This window comes from Solanum dulcamara, chromosome 12 (genome assembly GCF_947179165.1).
Source record: "Solanum dulcamara chromosome 12, daSolDulc1.2, whole genome shotgun sequence".
Lineage (NCBI taxonomy): Eukaryota > Viridiplantae > Streptophyta > Magnoliopsida > Solanales > Solanaceae > Solanum > Solanum dulcamara.
Window position 1 is genome coordinate 67,289,069 of NC_077248.1, and position 20,177 is coordinate 67,309,245.

At 33.3% G+C, this 20,177-nt stretch overlaps 3 protein-coding genes across 3 annotated transcripts; 2 read left to right on the forward strand and 1 right to left on the reverse strand.

Moving 5' to 3' along the window:
- Positions 1–830: 830 nt before the first annotated feature.
- On the forward strand, positions 831–3,391 carry LOC129877109 (transcription factor MYB80). Its single transcript, XM_055952590.1, has 3 exons — positions 831–1,070; positions 1,637–1,766; positions 2,373–3,391. The coding sequence occupies exons 1-3, from the start codon at positions 938–940 to the stop codon at positions 3,091–3,093; spliced, it is 984 nt and encodes a 327-aa protein (XP_055808565.1). The 5' UTR covers positions 831–937; the 3' UTR covers positions 3,094–3,391.
- A 226-nt stretch (positions 3,392–3,617) lies between these two features.
- LOC129877695 (probable calcium-binding protein CML21) lies at positions 3,618–7,353 on the reverse strand. The gene is made up of 5 exons (XM_055953222.1): positions 7,186–7,353; positions 5,700–5,953; positions 5,323–5,525; positions 4,724–4,898; positions 3,618–4,076 (listed from the first exon to the last, which is right to left on the reverse strand). The coding sequence occupies exons 2-5, from the start codon at positions 5,902–5,904 to the stop codon at positions 3,967–3,969; spliced, it is 693 nt and encodes a 230-aa protein (XP_055809197.1). The 5' UTR covers positions 5,905–5,953; positions 7,186–7,353; the 3' UTR covers positions 3,618–3,966.
- Positions 7,354–12,230: 4,877 nt separating this feature from the next.
- Positions 12,231–19,612, forward strand: LOC129877388 (phosphatidylinositol/phosphatidylcholine transfer protein SFH13-like). The gene is made up of 15 exons (XM_055952886.1): positions 12,231–12,481; positions 13,945–14,064; positions 14,176–14,479; positions 14,762–14,861; positions 14,966–15,232; positions 15,698–15,775; positions 15,867–15,971; positions 16,060–16,109; positions 16,191–16,293; positions 16,402–16,500; positions 16,582–16,695; positions 16,980–17,136; positions 18,214–18,602; positions 18,679–18,753; positions 19,245–19,612. The coding sequence occupies exons 2-15, from the start codon at positions 14,058–14,060 to the stop codon at positions 19,263–19,265; spliced, it is 1,869 nt and encodes a 622-aa protein (XP_055808861.1). The 5' UTR covers positions 12,231–12,481; positions 13,945–14,057; the 3' UTR covers positions 19,266–19,612.
- Positions 19,613–20,177: the final 565 nt, after the last annotated feature.

Below are 20,177 nucleotides of genomic sequence, written 5' to 3' on the forward strand. Positions count from 1 at the left end.
ATAAGGGGATTCAAAAATAAAAACTAAAATATATTACGTTTGGTATTTAAACCCATGATTCAAATATTTTTTAATCACATTTATACAATACAAGAATATTCTTCATTTTAATTATGTCTAGTGGATTCAACATTTTATATACAATTTTAAAAAAACTTCATTTTACAGTGTATATATATAATTTTCTGTGAAAGTTTCAGCATGTTGAAATAAACTTATTGAGGTTAGCCGCGAAAGAAAGAACTCGATATTCATTTCTTCGTGAATATTTATGGTTCAGTCTATTAAAAAAATAAACAAAAAAGATTCAATTGAACCCTTCCCTCCGTCTAACTCCTCCCCCCCCCCCCCCTCCCCCCAATTAAGTACTATAGTGACAAAATTGCTCCAAAAATTACTTTTAGGTCACGTATTTGATTCTCACACCTGATATTTTTGGCTTTTTAAAAAAAAATGTTTATTAATTAGAATTTCTAATTTTTTCGTTGATCAAGTGTGGATGCACGATTGAGGGTACAGATTCAGTCAAACCCAACAACTTTTATTTAAATTATTAATTTAAAACTCAATAACTATAAAAAGTTAAAATCTCAATCTGCAAATTTCAAATTCTAAATATGTCTCTCGTTATTACGAGTAGTCAACCCCATGCATGTGCACACATACACATAGTAAGAAAGAGAGTTGACCAAGCATCTTGTGGGTGAGCTACCTGCCAATGTCTCACACGCTCAACATAGTTGAATTCTTTAATAATGTCATGCACCTTTGATGCTTTATTTCATACCCCCTTCACATAACATTAACACACTATATATACATTTCTTCTATTTTTATTTAAAAATAAACATTAAGTTAAAAAAATACAAAGAAAGTTCAAACTATTCATCTTTTCTTGAAATTTTTTTACTTGCAAATTTTACAATTTTTTTGAGACATGGGAAGAATTCCATGTTGTGAAAAGGATAATGTCAAGAGAGGGCAATGGACTCCTGAGGAAGATCACAAGTTATCATCTTACATTGCTCAACATGGAACTCGTAATTGGCGTCTCATTCCTAAGCATGCTGGTTTGTCTCATTAATTTTTATTTTTAATTTAAATTCGGTGTTCGGTATCTATTTTATTGTTATGCTAATAAGGTTTCACATTGAAAAGTTAGGGTAAAATACTATTTATCAAAAGGTGATTTTATTCTGAGGTGAGACCTTTAGTTAAGGAGGGAGGGAGTACTTACAAGCTCCACACTCATCGGAACCTTAAGTGGTCTCTCATTAATCTTTTTTTGCACTCGGTGACTGATATCTGATCTGATTTAAACTTGCGTCGAAAAGATCCAATTTGATGAGTAAAACGCTTCCTACCATAGTCAATCGACTTCATTCACATGGCTCGTACCAGTGGGAAATTAGGAATTTCGCTAGGGGATTTAAGATTTAATATATACATACAAAAAAAATATTTTTTGATTTGTACGCATAGAACAATTTTTCTACGAAGAGTATTCAAGTGACCACCCTTCATTCTGTTTTACGATCCATCATGTTCTCTTTTAATTAATCCTTACAAGAATATGTATAGTGAAATTCACACATAGATATGTTGATTAAAATTTTGTATCTCTTATTATATACAGGTTTACAGAGATGTGGAAAAAGTTGTAGATTGAGATGGACAAATTACCTTAGGCCTGATCTCAAACATGGCCAATTTTCAGAGGCAGAAGAACAGACCATTGTCACACTTCACTCTGTTCTTGGCAATAGGTAAAATTTTACCTTTGCTTCTAGGGAATTCCTCTAATTGTTTTTGCCTCATGTTAGAAAGCAAGGTCTTTCGACAACTCATTATATTAAGCTCTCTCTATGCATGGTGTTCCAGAAAGGATTGAGACAACATTAGGTCTATTTTGTATGGCTTTACCTTGCATATTAGCAAGAGGTTGTTTCTTTTTACACCCTTAATCGTGGAATAGAGTAAAGATATTTTTTTTCCGTATGCATATGAAATTTTGAGTCCCCTCAACATAATGCTTTAGATCACATGTTCAAATCCTAGTTATGATATTATTTCATTATTTTGTTTAAAAATTATATATCTCCACTAATAATCGTAATTGATTGATTAGATGAACTTTCCAATTAACCAAAATTTCTTGTCATTTAGTTTGGTGTCTTCCAACAATAATAGCATAACTATGTTGCTTAGACTCTCAAAATATGTTACCGTGTTCATGTCGGATTCTTCAAAATATGTACTATTTTTTAAGGATCTGACACGCGCCAAACAACATAAAACATAATAGAACTCTACATACTTATGGAAACTTATATTAATTGATCACTCAGTATGATTTGTGTGTAATTCAACAGATGGTCTGTGATTGCTGCTCAACTGCCTGGCAGAACAGACAATGATGTCAAGAATCATTGGAACACAAAGCTCAAAAAGAAACTATCTGGTATGGGAATTGATCCACTAACACACAAGCCATTTTCTCACTTAATAAGTGAAATTGCCACAACATTATCACCACCACAAGTCCCTCATTTAGCTGAAGCAGCACTTGGTTGTTTCAAAGATGAAATGCTTCATCTTTTGACTAAAAAAAGAATTGGTTTTCAGTTTCATCAACAATTTGTAAATATGACAAGTACTCCTAATAATGCACCAAGTACAAGTCATGTCAAGCATGAGGAGAATAACAATTACAAAGATAACACAATTGAGAAAATTAAGTATGGCATATCAAGAGCTATTAAGGAAAGTGACAAGAATTGGGAGACAAATGGAGGAGGAGCAACATCTAGTAATTTTCATGATAATGGAGGATTTAGTAACTATAATTTTGCTAATTTGCTTAATGATGAAGAGGATTCACCATGGAACCAAAGTTTGTGTAGTGGAAGTACATGCACCGCAGGAGGAGGAGGAGGAGAATTACAACAACAAAACAAGAAAATTAGCAATGAGAATTGTGAAGATAGTGGAAAAGAAATAGTAGTAACAACAAGAAATGGATCAAATATGTTCAATTCTGACTGTGTTCTATGGGACATATCATCTGATGATCTGATGAATCCAATGGTTTGAAGAGATTGTTGTAACATGATGGACAAAGTTGCTCGGTACCTGTGCTAGGGGAGGTAGCGAGCAGTAGGTGCTCCGTGGAATTAGTCGAGGTACGCGCAAGCTGACCAGGACACACGGTTATTAAAAAAATTTATTGTAATAGTGTACTTGAAATAGTAGGGTAGCTAAAAAGGCAAAGACGTTATAAATTATCAAATGAAGAAAAGAAATGGAAGTAATAAAGAGAGAATCAAAATGAATCTCATTCTTGAATGGTCGTATCTGTTTCATTTTATATGACATTCTTTCCTTTTGAATATGTTCATGGAAACTCTTTTAACTTCACATCTCATTTTGCCAGTAATATACAAAATGGATGAAACATGAACGTCAAGATCCTACGACTAAATATTTAACACTTTAATTCACATAAATGTGCATCTTTGGTCTCTCTATAAACAAATTATGTCAAAACTTGTTAATTGGAGAAACCAAAGCATACAATATTTCATTGATTGAAAGTTAGATGCACTCTATCAGATATATAGACATCATAATTGAAATGTTGATTACAAAAAATTTCCTCAAACGAGGCGTGAGGAATACACAAATTCATGAAATCACAAACTCAAAATCCATAAACTTATAACTTTAATGGTACAAAATGGTTAAATGGAAGTTAATGTTGCTTCACTGCAACACATATCTAGCACTATTCTCATACTAGAACTAGGAACTAGAGAGACTTCATTTACACGAGTGATCATCATAACAAGTATCAACACACCCCGGTTCTACAACTCATTTATTACGGAAGACAAGGGAACTTGGATTTGTGGTCATTGTAAAGATTTCGTTCTTCTCTTCCTATACATAAAAGTTATGTGAGAAATCTTACTCTTCTCCCTCTTCATCCTCGTTATCCTCGATTCCCACCCAATGAGTAAAGGCAAAAAGAAACTCTTTGAAGTTCACCATTCCATTTTTGTCCCAGTCCATTTCTTCTGCAAAACAGAAAGATGGGGGCTTTAGACTGCATATGAGTGAGTAAATGCATAGAGTATTACCTAAACTCTTCCGACTGAATATGATAAAGCCTGTAAAACATAGAACTACTATTATTTCTTCATTATAAATTGAGATCTTCTTTGAACTCGATGCACAAATAGATAAAATAGTAGCCAAAACAAATAAGTTATTAAGTCAATAGACTATAGATTGATAGTGTCTTGATCATGTCCTTCAACCACAAATATCGACCAAATCAGACTGCGAGCAAGGCACAAGAACAGATGGGATTGGTTCTGCATTTCGAGCATCTCAATGTGACAAAGACTAGTGTTGAACAAGTTCTCTTTGATTACAAGCTTAGTAATTGGTCCACTGAAAAAAACTATGTGAATCGGATCATACTTGTATTTCTACCATAAAGATTGCTTCACTTATAATTCCTAAGCACTCAGTACATCTTCCTAAATTATGACATAATGTACATAAGATAAAGCAGATTCTGCATTTTCTAGTATGAAATTAAACAAGCAGTGCATAGCGGCTAGAACTCTTTGAAGACCTAGTCTCCAGCAGAAAAAGAGATATTTTTCTCATTGCCATTCGACACACAGAGAGAGAGAGAGAGACAGAGAGAACTTACCAAATCTTCTCATTGCTATTCGACCAGAAGACCTTTCTCCAGATGTAGTTTCATTAATTGCTTGAACCATCTCATTCCTGCTTACATAGCCATCCTTGTTCTTGTCCAAAAACACAAAAGCATCAACAAGTGTTTCAAATGTTACCTCCAGATTTGGTAGTCCCATCCGCGATTTCTGTATCTGGTCAAGGAATAAACAACTTTGCTCGTGCAGAGCTGGGGGTGGGGGTCTGACCGATACATTAATGTAGTTCCTCATGAAGAGCTAAAGAATGCTAAGAAGATGGAATGCATCGCCAGGAGAACAAGTAAGCAGATAATCTGTTGCACGTACTCTCCAAAACTGTTTTCGTATTGAGGTCGGATGCTTCAAAAATGCACTACTTTTGGAGAATTTGACACATAACAACATTTTTGGAGTGTCCAAGCAACATAGCAAAGAAATAGGCTTTGAAAAGCACAATGTCACTTGAAAGTAATAAGCTAACGTCGCACATTCTTAAAAGACCCATTTGGAAAAGAAAAAGGAAAAGAAATCCACCCTACCAAGTATCACGTAAAAAAGCATTAATTAAACAGAAAAACTGTGAGCTGGATACAGCATGCAGAGCAGAAGGATCATCCTTCAGAAGATAGACAAGACAAAGAAGAACGATGAATTCACTGAACTCTATTCCCATATCTTCGTTAATATCACACGCTTCAAATAGATCGCTGATTTCTTCATCAGTAAAATTAATCTCCAGCTTATTGAAAGCGTGTTTCAACTCCTGTGGGTCTATTGCTCCATTACTGTCTTCATCTACAAACAAAACAGAATTCTTCTCATTCTTTTTCCTTTAGACAAGAAAGGGAATTGTAAATATAAAGAACGCTTTGTGAAGAAATCAGAGTTAAGCCTAGAATGTTCTAATGCAGTAAATGTTGCCAAAATGATATGAATAAAAATTGGACAAAGGACGTGCGGCCAACCTACCGAATTCCTGGAATATAACTTTGCATTTTCGCAGGTTCTCATCAATTTTGGGAAATTTTAGGACTAAGCTATCAAATGATTTTATGGAACTTCCTTCAGTTTCTCTCCGCAGCATCGCTTCAGTTATTTTGGCTTCGAGCTTAGTCTCTGGGACAGAAGCCTTGGGACTGGAGGGAGATGCATTCTTACCTAAAACACCTCCCATTATAAGTCGAAAGTGGGAGAGCTGAACTTCTGCTCCAATTTGCTCCAATCTGTAAAATAAGGTTATTTGAGGCCTTATAGTTGTTAGAATCAAACAAATACGGCAGACAGATTTAAGTAGCATTACGCCTACTAGCATAAACATGTAAAGAATTTATTCATATAGTTGATCCAAACTACTTTGGGTTGAGATACAAATGATTGATTAATTGATATATACATTTCAGCAAACATTAGGTATGCCAACTATAACTGTGAGCTATCGACACAAAAACCGAAAACAATTTATGCAGAAATCTTGATAAGTTAAACTAGGGGACTGTATATAACTTTCAATTCATACAAAAGACAATACATCAAATACCCACAAGAACTTTCAATAAGGGTGTTCAAGATTTAATATTAAAATGGAAGCCCGGTGCACTAATCTCCCGCTATGCACAGGGTTCGGGGAAGGACTGGGCAACAAGGGTGTATTGTACGCAACCTTACCCAGCATTTCTACAAGAAGTTGTTTCCACGGTTCGAACCTGTGACCTTCAGGTCACGTGACATCAACTTTACCCGCTAAGGAAGGTTCCACTTCAGATTCAATACTATATATAAGAAGAAATTGACCTACATATACATAATACACAGTATAGTTTTCGACCAAGCGTGTTGAACTGACCACCCCTCACTGTAGGTAAACTTAGTGTAACCGAGCTCTGAGACCACATCTTTGGAATATTAAAATCTAGTTTTAAGAAATCCAATTAGAGATAAGTTGTCCATGAGCATCATGGCATATGCAAAAGGGAAAGTATTGATGGTTAATGACAGGAAAAATTAGCAAACCTATGTTTGAAAATATAAGTTCCAAGGATCAGTTCATATGAGGTTGAATAAAATTTGAATCTTGAAATACCCTATATCATGATATGAGAAAATCCTCAAAACAAAGTGCAAAAGATTGCTCTTTTATTAGTTAATCATTGATTAGGAATTAAAATTGGAGACTCAAAAGGAAGAAAAAAAAAAGACAATTTTATTCTTTTTGTTTTCTTTATCTATTTCTTTGGGGGAAAAAGTTGACAGATTCCAAATTCTCTCATTTTCTTTTCCTATGTTCCTTCAACAATCACAATAAGAAAAAACTAAAAATGAACATCAACTCAAGAAAAAGTGAAGGCAACATAAAAACAAAAAATATTCAAAATCTTCAAAGATTCAATCTTTACAAATAATATATATATATATATATATACCAAGAAAACCGAAAGAAAACAAAAAATAACACTACCTTAGATTCTGCTAATCAAAAAGACAAAAACTCCTGTCTTCTTCTAAGCTGAAACAAGGCAACAAAATCAAAAGTAACAAAGCACAAAATATTGTGCTGATTATAATACAAAGATGGAGCCTTTTTGAACCTATATGACCAAAAAAACTAACCTTTGATGAAAAATATGAAAATTAATGGAAATGGAGGGACAGAAAGGAACTTATTTTGGCGTAGGTGGGTTGGGGTGGGTGGGGGTGGGGTAACATGGGGCACAGCTAGAATTTTTTCAGCTGTTTTTTTTTTAAAGTAGAAATTTATAGGTGTTGTGTGGGTGGGGTTTGAGTGGAAGATCATATTTCCAATATTTGCGCATCATCGACCCTTTTTGCTTCATCGAAATATAAATTAATCGAGTCACTAAATTTTAATTATTGTGTAGTATTATACATTTTTTGTTTATTATATTTTTGATGTTGGCAAATGTTTGGTGTGTACAATGAAATAACCACATGTGTAAGAATTATTCAGTTGAATTTTTTGATTAAAAATCAAAATTATCTTTTGTCCATAAAAATAATATTAGATTAAAAGTTTTAAGTAAAAATAAAATTTCTCAATTTCAAAATAGTGTTAGAAAATACCCCATCATTTTCTTATATGATCTTGACACTTCGACTTTACCACCATTATTATTCATGATTGTTCAATGTTGAATTTTATTGTTCTAGAATTTAGATATTGTCGTAAAATTATTAAAAAAGAAGTGGACGTCACTTTCAAGATGTTCCTTTTCATCTTTTACTTTTGAAATTTTTTGGTTCTTGTAACGTTTTCTTTTTTTCTTTCTCCCTTCACGCGCTGTCTCTTCCCCAATCATTACCTTCTGCCTATAAATTAGGCAACTCAAAATGAAAAGAAACATATGGAAAAAAATTCTAAATTCTCTGAATTCTCTCTTTCTCTTATTATCTCTTTTTTTTGTTAATTTGTTAAGTTCAGTTTATTTTATAAAAGCTATTAAAATGTTTCATATTGAGCTAATATTCATATTCCTATCAATTTTGTCAACCCCTCCACTTTGTTGTTATGATTAAAGTGCATTCATTGAAGATAAAAAGCAAAATACTCTAATTATGTTTCATATTTTTATATGCAAAACAATAATTCTAGTAGTAATTAAACTATCATGTTTTTAATTCAAAGCTAGATATACCTATTTTTGCTTTCACTAAATTATAGTGCTAATTAAAGTGGCTCCTCCTAATTTATCATAAGTACTAATAAATCATGATTGTTTTATAATTGTGGTATTCTAGCCGATTTATGCATATTTTAACTAATTTTACTGAATATATGTTATCTCTTATCAACACAAATACTAGATAAATATGTTCACCAAAAATTAGACAAATATAAAAAAAAAAAATTATACTTCCTTAAATTTGAACCTCTGACCTCATAATTCTATAATGACAAATCATTGTTTCTTTGTTAAATTTAAATTTTATTGCTCCTATCAAAAATAATAAGTCAATGATCATGGAGAGCAAAAAAAAAAAAACACTTAAAAGGATCTTGAGTAGAGTATCATTCTATGGTCATATTCTTTGTCCTTGTTATGGACTTCCGCTAACATAGTTAGGTGGACAACTTTTGTGAATATACACATTTTTTATGCATGGATTTTGATATTTTTTCATTTCATATGTAAATTTCTAATATGGATTTTGTTATTGTTATAAATTCTCAAAGTTTACAAATAGGACTCAATGAATGTTATTATCGGATACATTTATGAAATTTAAAACTTTATAATAATAATAATAATTAAAAAATTCAAAAATATAGTCGATCAAAAGTGATTAATGAGCGTTATTTTACATTTAAGAGAGCCTCAAATCACACCCATTTGAGTCATGTGGCCCAATAGAAGGTATGGGCCATTGCTTCTAAAGTATCATATGTTATAGAATTGTGGCCCAATAGAAGGTATGGGCCATTTTGCTTCTAAAGTGGGATGGGCCGAATAATGCTGATTTCAACTTTCATGATCATATGTTATAGAATTGAGCCCATTTGATAGCCCGAACTAATCTATATCCGTACGGCATGTTTGATGTTGTTTCAAAGTAGGTAAATATGCAAAAAAATAAAATAAGTATAAGTTAAATAATAGTATCCATAAATAAGGTACCTCATAAAACTTTTATTTGTTTATAAGTATTTGTCCATTATTAGTCCTGATAAGTGTTAAGGAAAATAAACAGGAAATTACACTCAATTAACTTTAAATTTTTGCCATCTGCTTTCTCGATAGGTACATTTTCAAGATTAAAAAAACATAAAAACATATTAAATTTGAAGTCTTTTGGCAAACGAGATCAAAAGTGCAGCATCAACCAACAAGCACTTTTAAGGTCATTCTAGTAAATCACCAAAAATCAGTCAAGCAAGAAAAGACAATATTAAGGACACAATTTAGGTGCATTAAATTATGGAAATGGAGTGGGGGGGGGGGGGGGCTCCTATATCTTTGCAATGCCAAGTCTTTTTTCAAGAAATGGGACACCATTCTCTTCATAATAGGGTGAGGAGGACAGAAAGAACTTGTTGAAATGTCACTATTACAAGCAAAATGTTGCTATAATAGTGTGGGGTGAATCCAAAATTTAAGGCTCACCATATTCATTTGGTTCTTTCAATTGTCTCTATCATTCCCGTCCTACCTTTTGATAACTCATTTTCGTGTGTAACATTGGTTGTAGTACAGAGACTTCTTCACCCTTAATTACAGGTTTCGAATTCGAACTTTCGACAAGAATTTTTTTTTGTTGGGAGCGTCATCCATTCGGACCCTGTAGTACGCAATTCAAATTTAGTTAGAGCTCCAGGGGCTCTAGACACCGGGTAGAAAATAATAAAAAAAAAACTCTTTTTCCTTTGTAACTAAGTTGAAATCTTAGTTCATAGGGATCCAAAGTAGGAACAAATTAAATGTGAATTTCAAGATTTGAAATTTATAATTCTTTATGGCAATTTTAATGAATATATAATAATTGGGTTCATAACAAATAGGTATAGGTACTCTTTGTGAATTTTCACTTGATTCATCCTTTATAGATTTATATGGAGATTAATTATGTGTCACCACATCAATCAAGTATTTATAACCATCAAAGTTGAATGGCTTCTAATGTTTGTGTATGTGTTTTCAAAAATACGAGTTAAGATAGCAAACTAACCCATATACGAGCAAAGACATTAACCAAACTTCACATTATAACAATATTATTTTCATACTCATCTTATTAAACTATTAAGTCTAGATACTCATTGTTGAGTTAAACCAACTCAAAAATACTTTTAACCTAATATAACTATAAAATATTTTTATACCAAAAATTAGATACATGTAAAAGTTACATAACTTATGTAAACCCAAGCATTGAAATCTCGTGATTATCACCCTCACATGACGACACTCTTGATTATGATATCCTCCTAGTCAAATACATAAAAATATATATTCTACTCACATTTAAATAATTCAATGAACTATATTGTTATCTAAATTTTTTTTATATGTTTCTAAGTAAGGGCACGCCTTACTGGGGGGGGGGGGGGGCAACAGAATAAATGTATAACGACAATATTAATTTGGGCTCTTTACTGCAATTGTCAGAAGAGAAAAGTAATTATAAAATAATTCAATTTATTATTTTATGAAGAAAAAAAAGGACTCTCTATTTGGGTACCTGTAAAATTAATTGATGCTGCCAAATATCTGTAACTCGACACGTACTATTACCTAACACTATGTTTGGTTGTTGTTATTGTTTCATAATGTAATTTATAAAATACTGTATTTGATAAATTCTTGACTTAAAAGATATGATATTTAAAGCAGAATTGTAAGAAAATTATGATAAAAAATATTAAGATACAAAACAAATGAAGTAACACATATTAGATCATTTATATGACACATATGAGACTATAAATCCGCCCCTCACATTTAAAGGGTTACAAAACTCGATATCTACTAATCTTCTATTCTAATATTCAATCTTCACAATTTTTTTTAATCTAAGTTGAAGCTATACCATATTTTATCTAAGCAGCTCCCTTAATTCTTTTTCCGCCTACATTTATCTCTCCCAATTTTAACTACAATCAACTTATTAAATTTTCTTATTAATATATTTGTGTATCTCCTCTTCACGTGGCCAAATCATTTACACTTTGCCTTCGTCATGTTATCACAATGGAGGTCATTCCCTCATTTTCCATTATCAATGTCTTACCAACTAAATTACTTAAATGATTTTTGTGAAATTTATTTCTTGGTTCTGTTAGAAAAGTTGGTATTTTTATTTTCAGAATATTTCGATCAATCAAACATAAAAAAAAAATTAATATTTTTTACTCTGTAACAAACACATCCTAAGGGATCGAGATTAATTATTTCGGAGTTAGTTATTACAAAATTATTATCCACATCTTCTACGTGGAATAAAAATAATATTACAATCCTAAAATGACTAATTCCAAAATAAATTAATCCACAATTTCATCCCAATCAAATTTAAAAATAGAGAATATACAAATTTCATGGTGTTAAAAGCTAATTATATCATATCCCTACTCTTTTTCAAATAACAAAAATCTCTTAAATTTGGTGGAATTCGGATACATCATGATCGTCCTCATACATCACGGAAAGTGATGTATCAGTCCGATACATCGCATAAAGTGATGTATCAGTCCGATACATCGCATAAAATGATGTATGATGTATCAGATCAATACATCGCATAAAGTGATATATCTGATGTCCAGATATATCAAGTAAGTGATGTATCCAATCGATACATCGCATATAGTGATATATCAGAGAAAAGAGAGTAAGTTTTTTTTTTTTGTAATTTTTTCAAATGATAGAAAATATGTTAAAATAACTTAGCGTATTTATGTAATTTTTCCTAAATTGTAAACTTATCTAAAATTAATCCCGAAAGTAATTATATCTTTATCAAACAAGCCCTTGAGTACGTAAATTTTATCATATCAGAAATCATGTGAAAAAGGTTAGATACGTTCTTTTTCAGGTCTGGCGATGGAGTAAAAAAACAGCAGACAAACACAAGCAAAACGCAGAAAATTCTGTTGAAAGAGAGAGAGAAAGCTTGTATACACTCATAAATGGATACGATGATATGAGAATTTTTCTCGAAATTGATTATTAAAATCAGAAGTTTAAAGGAATTGTAGCTTATAGCTCTGTCAATTGCCCATTTTGTTTGCGGTGTGGTAGGTGAGATTCCGTTAGCCTTTTCATTCTGCTGAATGCGCTTTTGTTTTCATTTGTTATTTGCTGTAATGTGAGATCTGAGTTTCAATTTACGGACAATTGAAATTGAATAATTTATGTGTGAATCAAGTTAGTGGATTTTTATAAATTCATTAGTATTTTTTTGAAAATTGATAATATTATGTTGATAATGTAGCTGACTTAGCAATGTGAATACTGTTGATCCAAACTAGTTCAGGATTGCGGCTGAGTTGCTGTTGTTTTGAGTATGTATGTTGAGTTCTGCCCGTCTGTCCGGCTAATTTCTCTAGCATTTTACCTCTTTTTATCGTCCTTTGAGCTGAGTGTTTATTGGAAACAACCTCTCTACCCACTTAAGGTAGGGGTAAGATCCACGTACACTCTACCTTCCTTAGATTTCACCTGTGGGATTGTACTGGGTGTTTTGTTGTTATTGCTAGTGGCAAAGTCAGGATTTTCACTAAGGTGTTTCGAAATATGAAGAAGTAAACACGTGAAGATGCTGAGGAGATTCAATTATTTATATATAAAACAATTTAATTTTATATATACAATGTAATTTTTTGCAGAAGCGGTTTCGGATGACTCCCCTTGCCCTTACCTAGCTGCACCTCTTGTTGCTAGTTGGTGTAATGTGAGATCTGAGTTTTAGTTCACGGGTAATTGAATACTTGGTTGGTTTTTGGGTGTGATCAAGTTAGAGGATTCTCAAAATTCCATATATATATATATTCTTTTATCTCTACTTTTTAAAATATAATAAGATGATGTTGAGATTTAATTTTTATAGCTATCTTGAATTGGAACCAAGTGGATATAGTTGATCCAAACTATTTCAGGATTATGGCTTAGTAGTTGTTGTTTAAGTATACATGTCGAGCTCTGCCTGTATGTGCTGCTATTTCCTTAGCATTTTACTGGAACTATTTATCAGTTTGAGGAATGTTGGTGGAATTCAATACAATAATTAGAGTATGGGATTTATTCTTTTTTGTGTTCATCCCCTTCTTTTTTTTTTCGATTTGGTTGTGAGTCCCCCTATATTTTGGATCTCCAGACTATAAAATTGAAAAATAAAAGGAAAAATCTTACAGAGAGAAGTTGGTCTGACATAATATATTCAATCTTCTTCATTTTCTTTCTAATGTGATCGTAATAGCAGTCAGCCTGTTGTAGTTTCTGTGGTAGTTGTTTTATGGTTGCAAACTGCGAGCAGTCCTCTCCTTTTCGACTGGACTGCACAAATTAATAGTATTACTGGAGTTCTATATTTTTTTTTTTGGATGAGGTTGATTACTCTTTGCAGAGTAAAAATATTTTTCGCATTCATCTGTATCATTGCAACATTCATGAATAAATGTTAGTCTTTTCTTTCACACAAAGGTTATTTATCATCTTTTTATAGTAAAGATTGGGATTCTGGTGGCTAACTCATCTTCTTTTAGTTATGTAAGTGCAACCTGAGGTTGGATGTTTTTTGAGACGGAAAAACCATAATTGCATTGAACTCTAGAGGCACAACTTCTTTCCTCATTCTTTCCTCCTCCTTGTCACATAGATGTCAGGTTTGTTACCTCATTTGATCGTTGAACTGAAGATTTTGTCAGGACAATTTAATTAGTGCTTGTTCTATGATGCTTAAGTATGAATGCTCTGAATAGTACCTTGTGTTCTAGAAGGGGGATCAGATGCTTATTATGATGACCGTAGAGAAAGAAAATCAGACTTTGAGAATTCAGAGGATGAAACACGGAGATTCAGGATTGGTGCTTTCAGGAAAAAGGCAATCAATGCTTCCAACAAGTTCACGCGCTCCCTCAGAAAAAGAGGAAAAAGGAAAGTTGATTACAGGTTTCCTTCAGTTTTGATAGAGGATGTCCATGATGCAAAGGAAGAGAATGTTGTCTATAAATTGCATCAACAACTTCTTGACAGGAATTTGTTGCCACCCATACATGATGACTATCATACCTTGTTGAGGTGAGTTGCCGTTTGAGTTGTATAATTCTTTGGTTGACAGTATGCTCAGTTGCGCGAGTATTGGAAATTTTCAGTGATAACTTACACTAAAAGCAGTAGATTTTGACCAAGATGTCTCTTCAACTCCTCCATTTTTCATGGCTATTTTGTTTTGAACTTTTATCCACAGTCCTGTGAGCTGTTGGTTTTTGCACCTTGCAAGTTGTGTAATGTTGGATTTAGTGGTTCTTCTGTCCCAACAGCAAGTGCTTCAATCTTATGTTAGTATTCTATTATTTATAGATTCTTAAAGGCAAGAGATTTCAACATTGAGAAAACTATTCAGATGTGGGAAGAAATGCTTAACTGGAGGAAAGAGTATGGAGCAGACACAATATTGGAGGTAGTTGCATACTACAGGCATAAATTTGTCTTGTGATCAGAGTAACTCTGATTTTAGCATTTTGCTCAAACTTTATTTGCTTACTGGACCTTGTTACTGCTCAGGATTTTCACTTTGAAGAGTTGGAAGAAGTCCTGCAATTTTACCCCCAAGGATATCATGGAGTTGACAGGGACGGAAGGCCTGTGTATATTGAAAACCTTGGACAAGCTCATCCGAACAAACTAATGCGAATAACCACAATTGATCGCTACATGAAATATCATGTCCAAGAGTTTGAAAGGGCCCTACATGAGAAATTCCCTGCATGTTCTATTGAAGCAAAGAAGAGGATCTGCTCAACAACTACAATTTTGGATGTGCATGGCCTTGTATGTTGCTTTACCTGATGGATAGTTTACCAAAATTAATGATTGTCTTCAAATCTCTGTTGCATTTTTTTACACAATCTAAAACTTTATGAAGCTATATAGCTTTTATTGTGACAATTACGTACTTTTGCGTTAATGTCATATCTACATGCATTAAAAAATTAAGTGGGACTGCAAATATCTTAGCATGCCCACGGTATTTCTAAGAATTAGGTGGAGCTGTTGGGTCCTTCAATTTCTGTCTTCACATAGTTTGGATTTACCTTTACCAAAGTGATTTATGGATTTTGATATGCAGATAACATGTGTATGCCCATTTAACTTTGCCAGACAGTATATTTACCCCTCTATAAGGTCTTTTAATAGTGTTACTCCTTATTTTAAAAAAGTCTTATAGAAGTGTTGCTGTCAGCTTATTGATTATTGTTCAATTTCACCTACTAAGAAAAATGCCATTGATTGCAGGGAGTTAAAGACTTCACCAGGGCAGCTGCTACTCTTTTGGCAGCCATGGCAAAAGTTGATAACAACTATTATCCTGAGGTATTAGCTGTCATCATGCATGAATAGTTAAGTTAGATTTCAAGTAGTTATTCAGACTCTGTTGTTCATAATTTCTGACATCTCTATATAGACATTACAACGGATGTTCATTGTCAATGCTGGCCCTGGCTTCCAAAAGATACTTTGGCCTGCTGCACAGAAATTTCTGGATGCAAAGATTATTGGCAAAATACAGGTGGAGGAAAGTAGGGGCTTCTTTTCTTCATCTCATTTGGTCCAACTTCAATTGACTGAATATCTGCATTCTCATCTGCACTTTGCAGGTTCTGGAACCTAAATCTTTGGGTAAACTGCTTGAAGCAATTGAACCTAGGTTTTTCTCTCTCTATTGTTTATATAAACATACCTGTTTGAAGGAAAACGTTAATTTCTGTATCTGATATTTTCTGTCCAGTCAGTTACCTGACTTTCTGGGTGGCTCTTGTACCTGTTCTGTTGATGGTCGCTGCCTCAGGTCTAACAAGGGTCCATGGAGTGATCCTGAAATAATGAAGATGGTTTGTTGGTGTTTTCACTATTTTCTTCCTTTCATGGCTATTCTCGTTAAAGTTTAAGGAATTATTTCTTGATGTGAGGTGACCAATAGTTTTCTGCTCCACTTTTAGCTTGTACATAACTTAGAGGCAAAAACTGTGAAGCAAGTCTCTGGAATATGCAGAGATCAAAGGAGAACTGATTCATATAAACAGATACGCCCGCTAAAGGTGAATTTGTACTTTGACATTCTTAGTGTTGTTTCCTTGTGTTTATTATACTTCCCGCTATATGACAAATTTTGCGTTCAGGGAAAAATTGATGAGACATCAACAGCTGAATCAGTATCTGATGTTTATGACCCATGTTCTCCAATTAGACGAAGTAGCAGTTCAATTCCACAGCTGTCCCCACTTGACAAAGAAGTGAGTATTACTGTATTACACAACCATAGTTTAGTTTACTATGTTATTTCTTATTAAATATATCAGGTGTTTGTAAGGTGCAATAATCACCATGATGTGTATACCTTCAAATGTAATCATCAGATTAGTGATTTATCCATTGCTCCAAAACCAAATGGAGAGGGAGAAAAAGAAGGGCCACAATAACGGAAGGGAAAATAGTTATCATGTATTTATAGTGTGTGCAAATGAGTTCCTTTTAGATATGCGATACAATTATTTTACCTTAAATCTTGCTCGTGCAGGCAAGGGAATCGAATTCTACTCCCTACTGTAGTTGTGATGAGCAATTCAGCCCCGGTGAACTAGTTGATGTTAATGAGCATGTCTCCCTATGTTGCCCAGAGCCTCCAGAATGCAATCTGACAAATTTGTCCACTAATGCACGACCAACTTCTGAAGGTATTTGTCTTCATTTTTTATCTATACTACCAGTAGAATGTATTTCTGATATGGTTGCCAGCTGGACCTGTTTCTAATGATGTGATATTATTTATGATGAAGACTTACTTAACTGTAACTTTAATTATAATTTGAGCTCCATTTGGATTGTCCGAAATTTCTCGTGTATTTGAAACTCGTAACTTGACAATTCTATTATATCTAATGTAAACTTGATCGTGGAAAGAGATCTCAAAATCACTTATTTTTAGCCATACAATTATGACTAATAGAATTTGAAATGACTTCAAAATTAAGAGAGTTGAATTCATTGAAAATAGTAATAAAATCCTTTGATGTTAATAATGACGGTTACATTAGTACTAATTTTATGCTTGCGAATTAAATGTGCAAATTTATTGATTTCAAATGGAGCCTTAATAAAATCATATCCAAAATAAGTATGTTGCATGATTCCCTTCTATGTTACTGTGTTAACTAGGGGTAGAAATTAAAAAGTCGCAATTTCATCTCTTTTTCTTCCTTTTTTGTGTCATACTAATGATTGCCATACTAATTTTCTGTTTATACCCTACTTTTCTTTAGATGATATCTCCTCATCATGAGAAATTCATCTTACTTACTTTTCTTTTTCTCCATTGAAGGGTACAGCTTTTAAAAGTTTCGGAGTTAAAACACTAGAGGACCTTAAATTTCATTAAATTTATCACCTAACATTTTTGAACTGTATATATTTGAAACTTTATTGGATCTGTCACCTAACAAGTAGAAATTATATTGACTAAATTTGTTATCAAAAATAATATTTTGACTAAATAGTAAATACTGATTTTAGCCAGATTTCCATGAAAAGTTGCTAAAATATTCATATTCATTCATAAGCCAATTCTCTATCCATCTCTTTCTTCTATTCATTCATTTCTGTGTGTCCACTAGACTGATGTGCATCGCCAAATCTGTAGACATTCAAGCAAGTAAATCAGTTGATTTATGAGGTTATTAACTTCCAATTAAAAGATTGTGCTACTGGAACATCAGCCTGATGGGATTCATGTCCCATTTTTATGTGCTCTTTAGGTACATTGGTGATTCATTGGTTTGAGACGATCCAGAAAAAGGTTCTGAGCAGATGTATGCAGTGCTTGGAAAGGAAACTGGTTCCTTTCATACTCAAACTCTCTGGTCTAATTCGTGGTGTTTTCTTTGAGTATTGGAGGAAACAGGCAAATGCTTCCCGCACTAGTGCATTAGAAGAAAGACAAGAAGGCAGTTTTTCTAGTTACCGTGAAGTTGTTCATAAAGCAGATGAGGCCCTCTCGTGCATGGAGCGTCTTCATAGACTGGAAATGTTGTTTGAAGAAATAAGGAGAAAACCTACTGAGATCCCAGCAGAGAAGGACCAAATGATCCAGCAATCAATGGAAAGGATCAAATCAGTGGAGGTGGACCTCGACAAGACAAAAAGGGTATGTCTTATTATTGACAGTTATATAACTTTGAACTTGGATTATTCAACTGTCATGTTATTATATTTTTCAACAGGTGTTGCATACTGCAGTGGTGAAACAATTCGAAATTGCAGAATTGTTGAAGAACCTAAAACAATCAAGTAATCATGTAAGATTTTACATTACAATATGAACTCTGTTGCTCATCATTTGTCAGATAGCCTATCAACTACCAGATATTTTCATTTTCATGTTTACGGGAGAGGGTACGTGGTAGGGTTGAGTATTGTTGAAGGTGAAATCAGGAAAATCAATTGTCAAGGCATCTTTTCCGTTGGCTTTCTTGCTTTAGCTTTTCTTATAGCCTACTATCATGCTTCAATAGCCTGCCTTTGAAAACGCAGTAAGTAAATGGGCAAATAGTACCTGAATGTCAGCTGGGAACCCATTACTTTCGACGTGGCATAAATTTCTGGATCACCTCTGTTGTTGTTGTTGTTGTTGTTGGGGGGGGGGGGTGTTCTTAAATTGAGTGTTGAGGCACCATGACAAATATAAACATTCACTTTCTTTCGACTATCAAGTGTTTATTGAAAATTAATAGGTTAATGCCTTCTCTGTTTCTCTGTTTCTGAAATTCAGAAGATCTTTTTGTTGCAGCGGCGGCGGTTATTATGTTGACTATGAGAGGGTTGAGATCCCTAATCAAATAAATACAACGTGAGTTTTGACTGGTAACCATTCTGCAAGAGCAGTAGATGTCGTAGCTTCTGCACTTTTGAGTACTCTTAATCCTTTTACTCCGAACTCGCAGAAATGTTTCTTTCAAGATGTTCATTATACTAATAATGTGTCAAAAAGGAAAAGTTTAAAGGAAACTTTACAGTTTCAATTTTTATGTAGTAAACGTGCCTTTACAAATTGACAGTGTGAAGAATTGGCTACGTGCTGATGTTTTCCAGGAGAACGTCTTGGCATGTGTTGTTTGAGTAATTCTTTGCGTTAATGGCCAAAACACATTTGAACTATCCTTTTTCGCGAGTTTCATACTTCAACTATCAGTTGTTCCTTTTTCATACATGAATTATCACTGTCTATGTATTAAAACACCTCAAAGCTCAAATATCATTAGGCCAACTATTAGTTGTTCCCTTTTCTTACTTGAGCTATCAGAAGGGTAGATGACGATAGTTCAGGAAACAAAAGGGAACAAATAATAGTTGAGGCGTGAAACTCACGAAAAAATAATAATTCAGATGCGTATTTGACCATTTGTCTCTAGTTCTTTTAAAAAAAAACTGAGTTTAATCCTTTTTTGACACTCTACTCTTTGCTAGTCTTAAAACAAATAAGTTGATTCATTTATTTCGTCTTAGTTATAATCTTCAAGAGGACAATTAAGGGGCTTGATACACTAAGCATCTTGTATTCATGTAGGGTCTAGGAAAGGATCACACTTTAAATGTGATCTAGACAACTTATTCTAATACAAGTATGAGTAATTGCTTTTATGGTTCAAATATATAAATCACACGGAGACTTTACAGTTGCTTGATGACTTCGTGTACAATTATATCAATTAATTGCAACTTG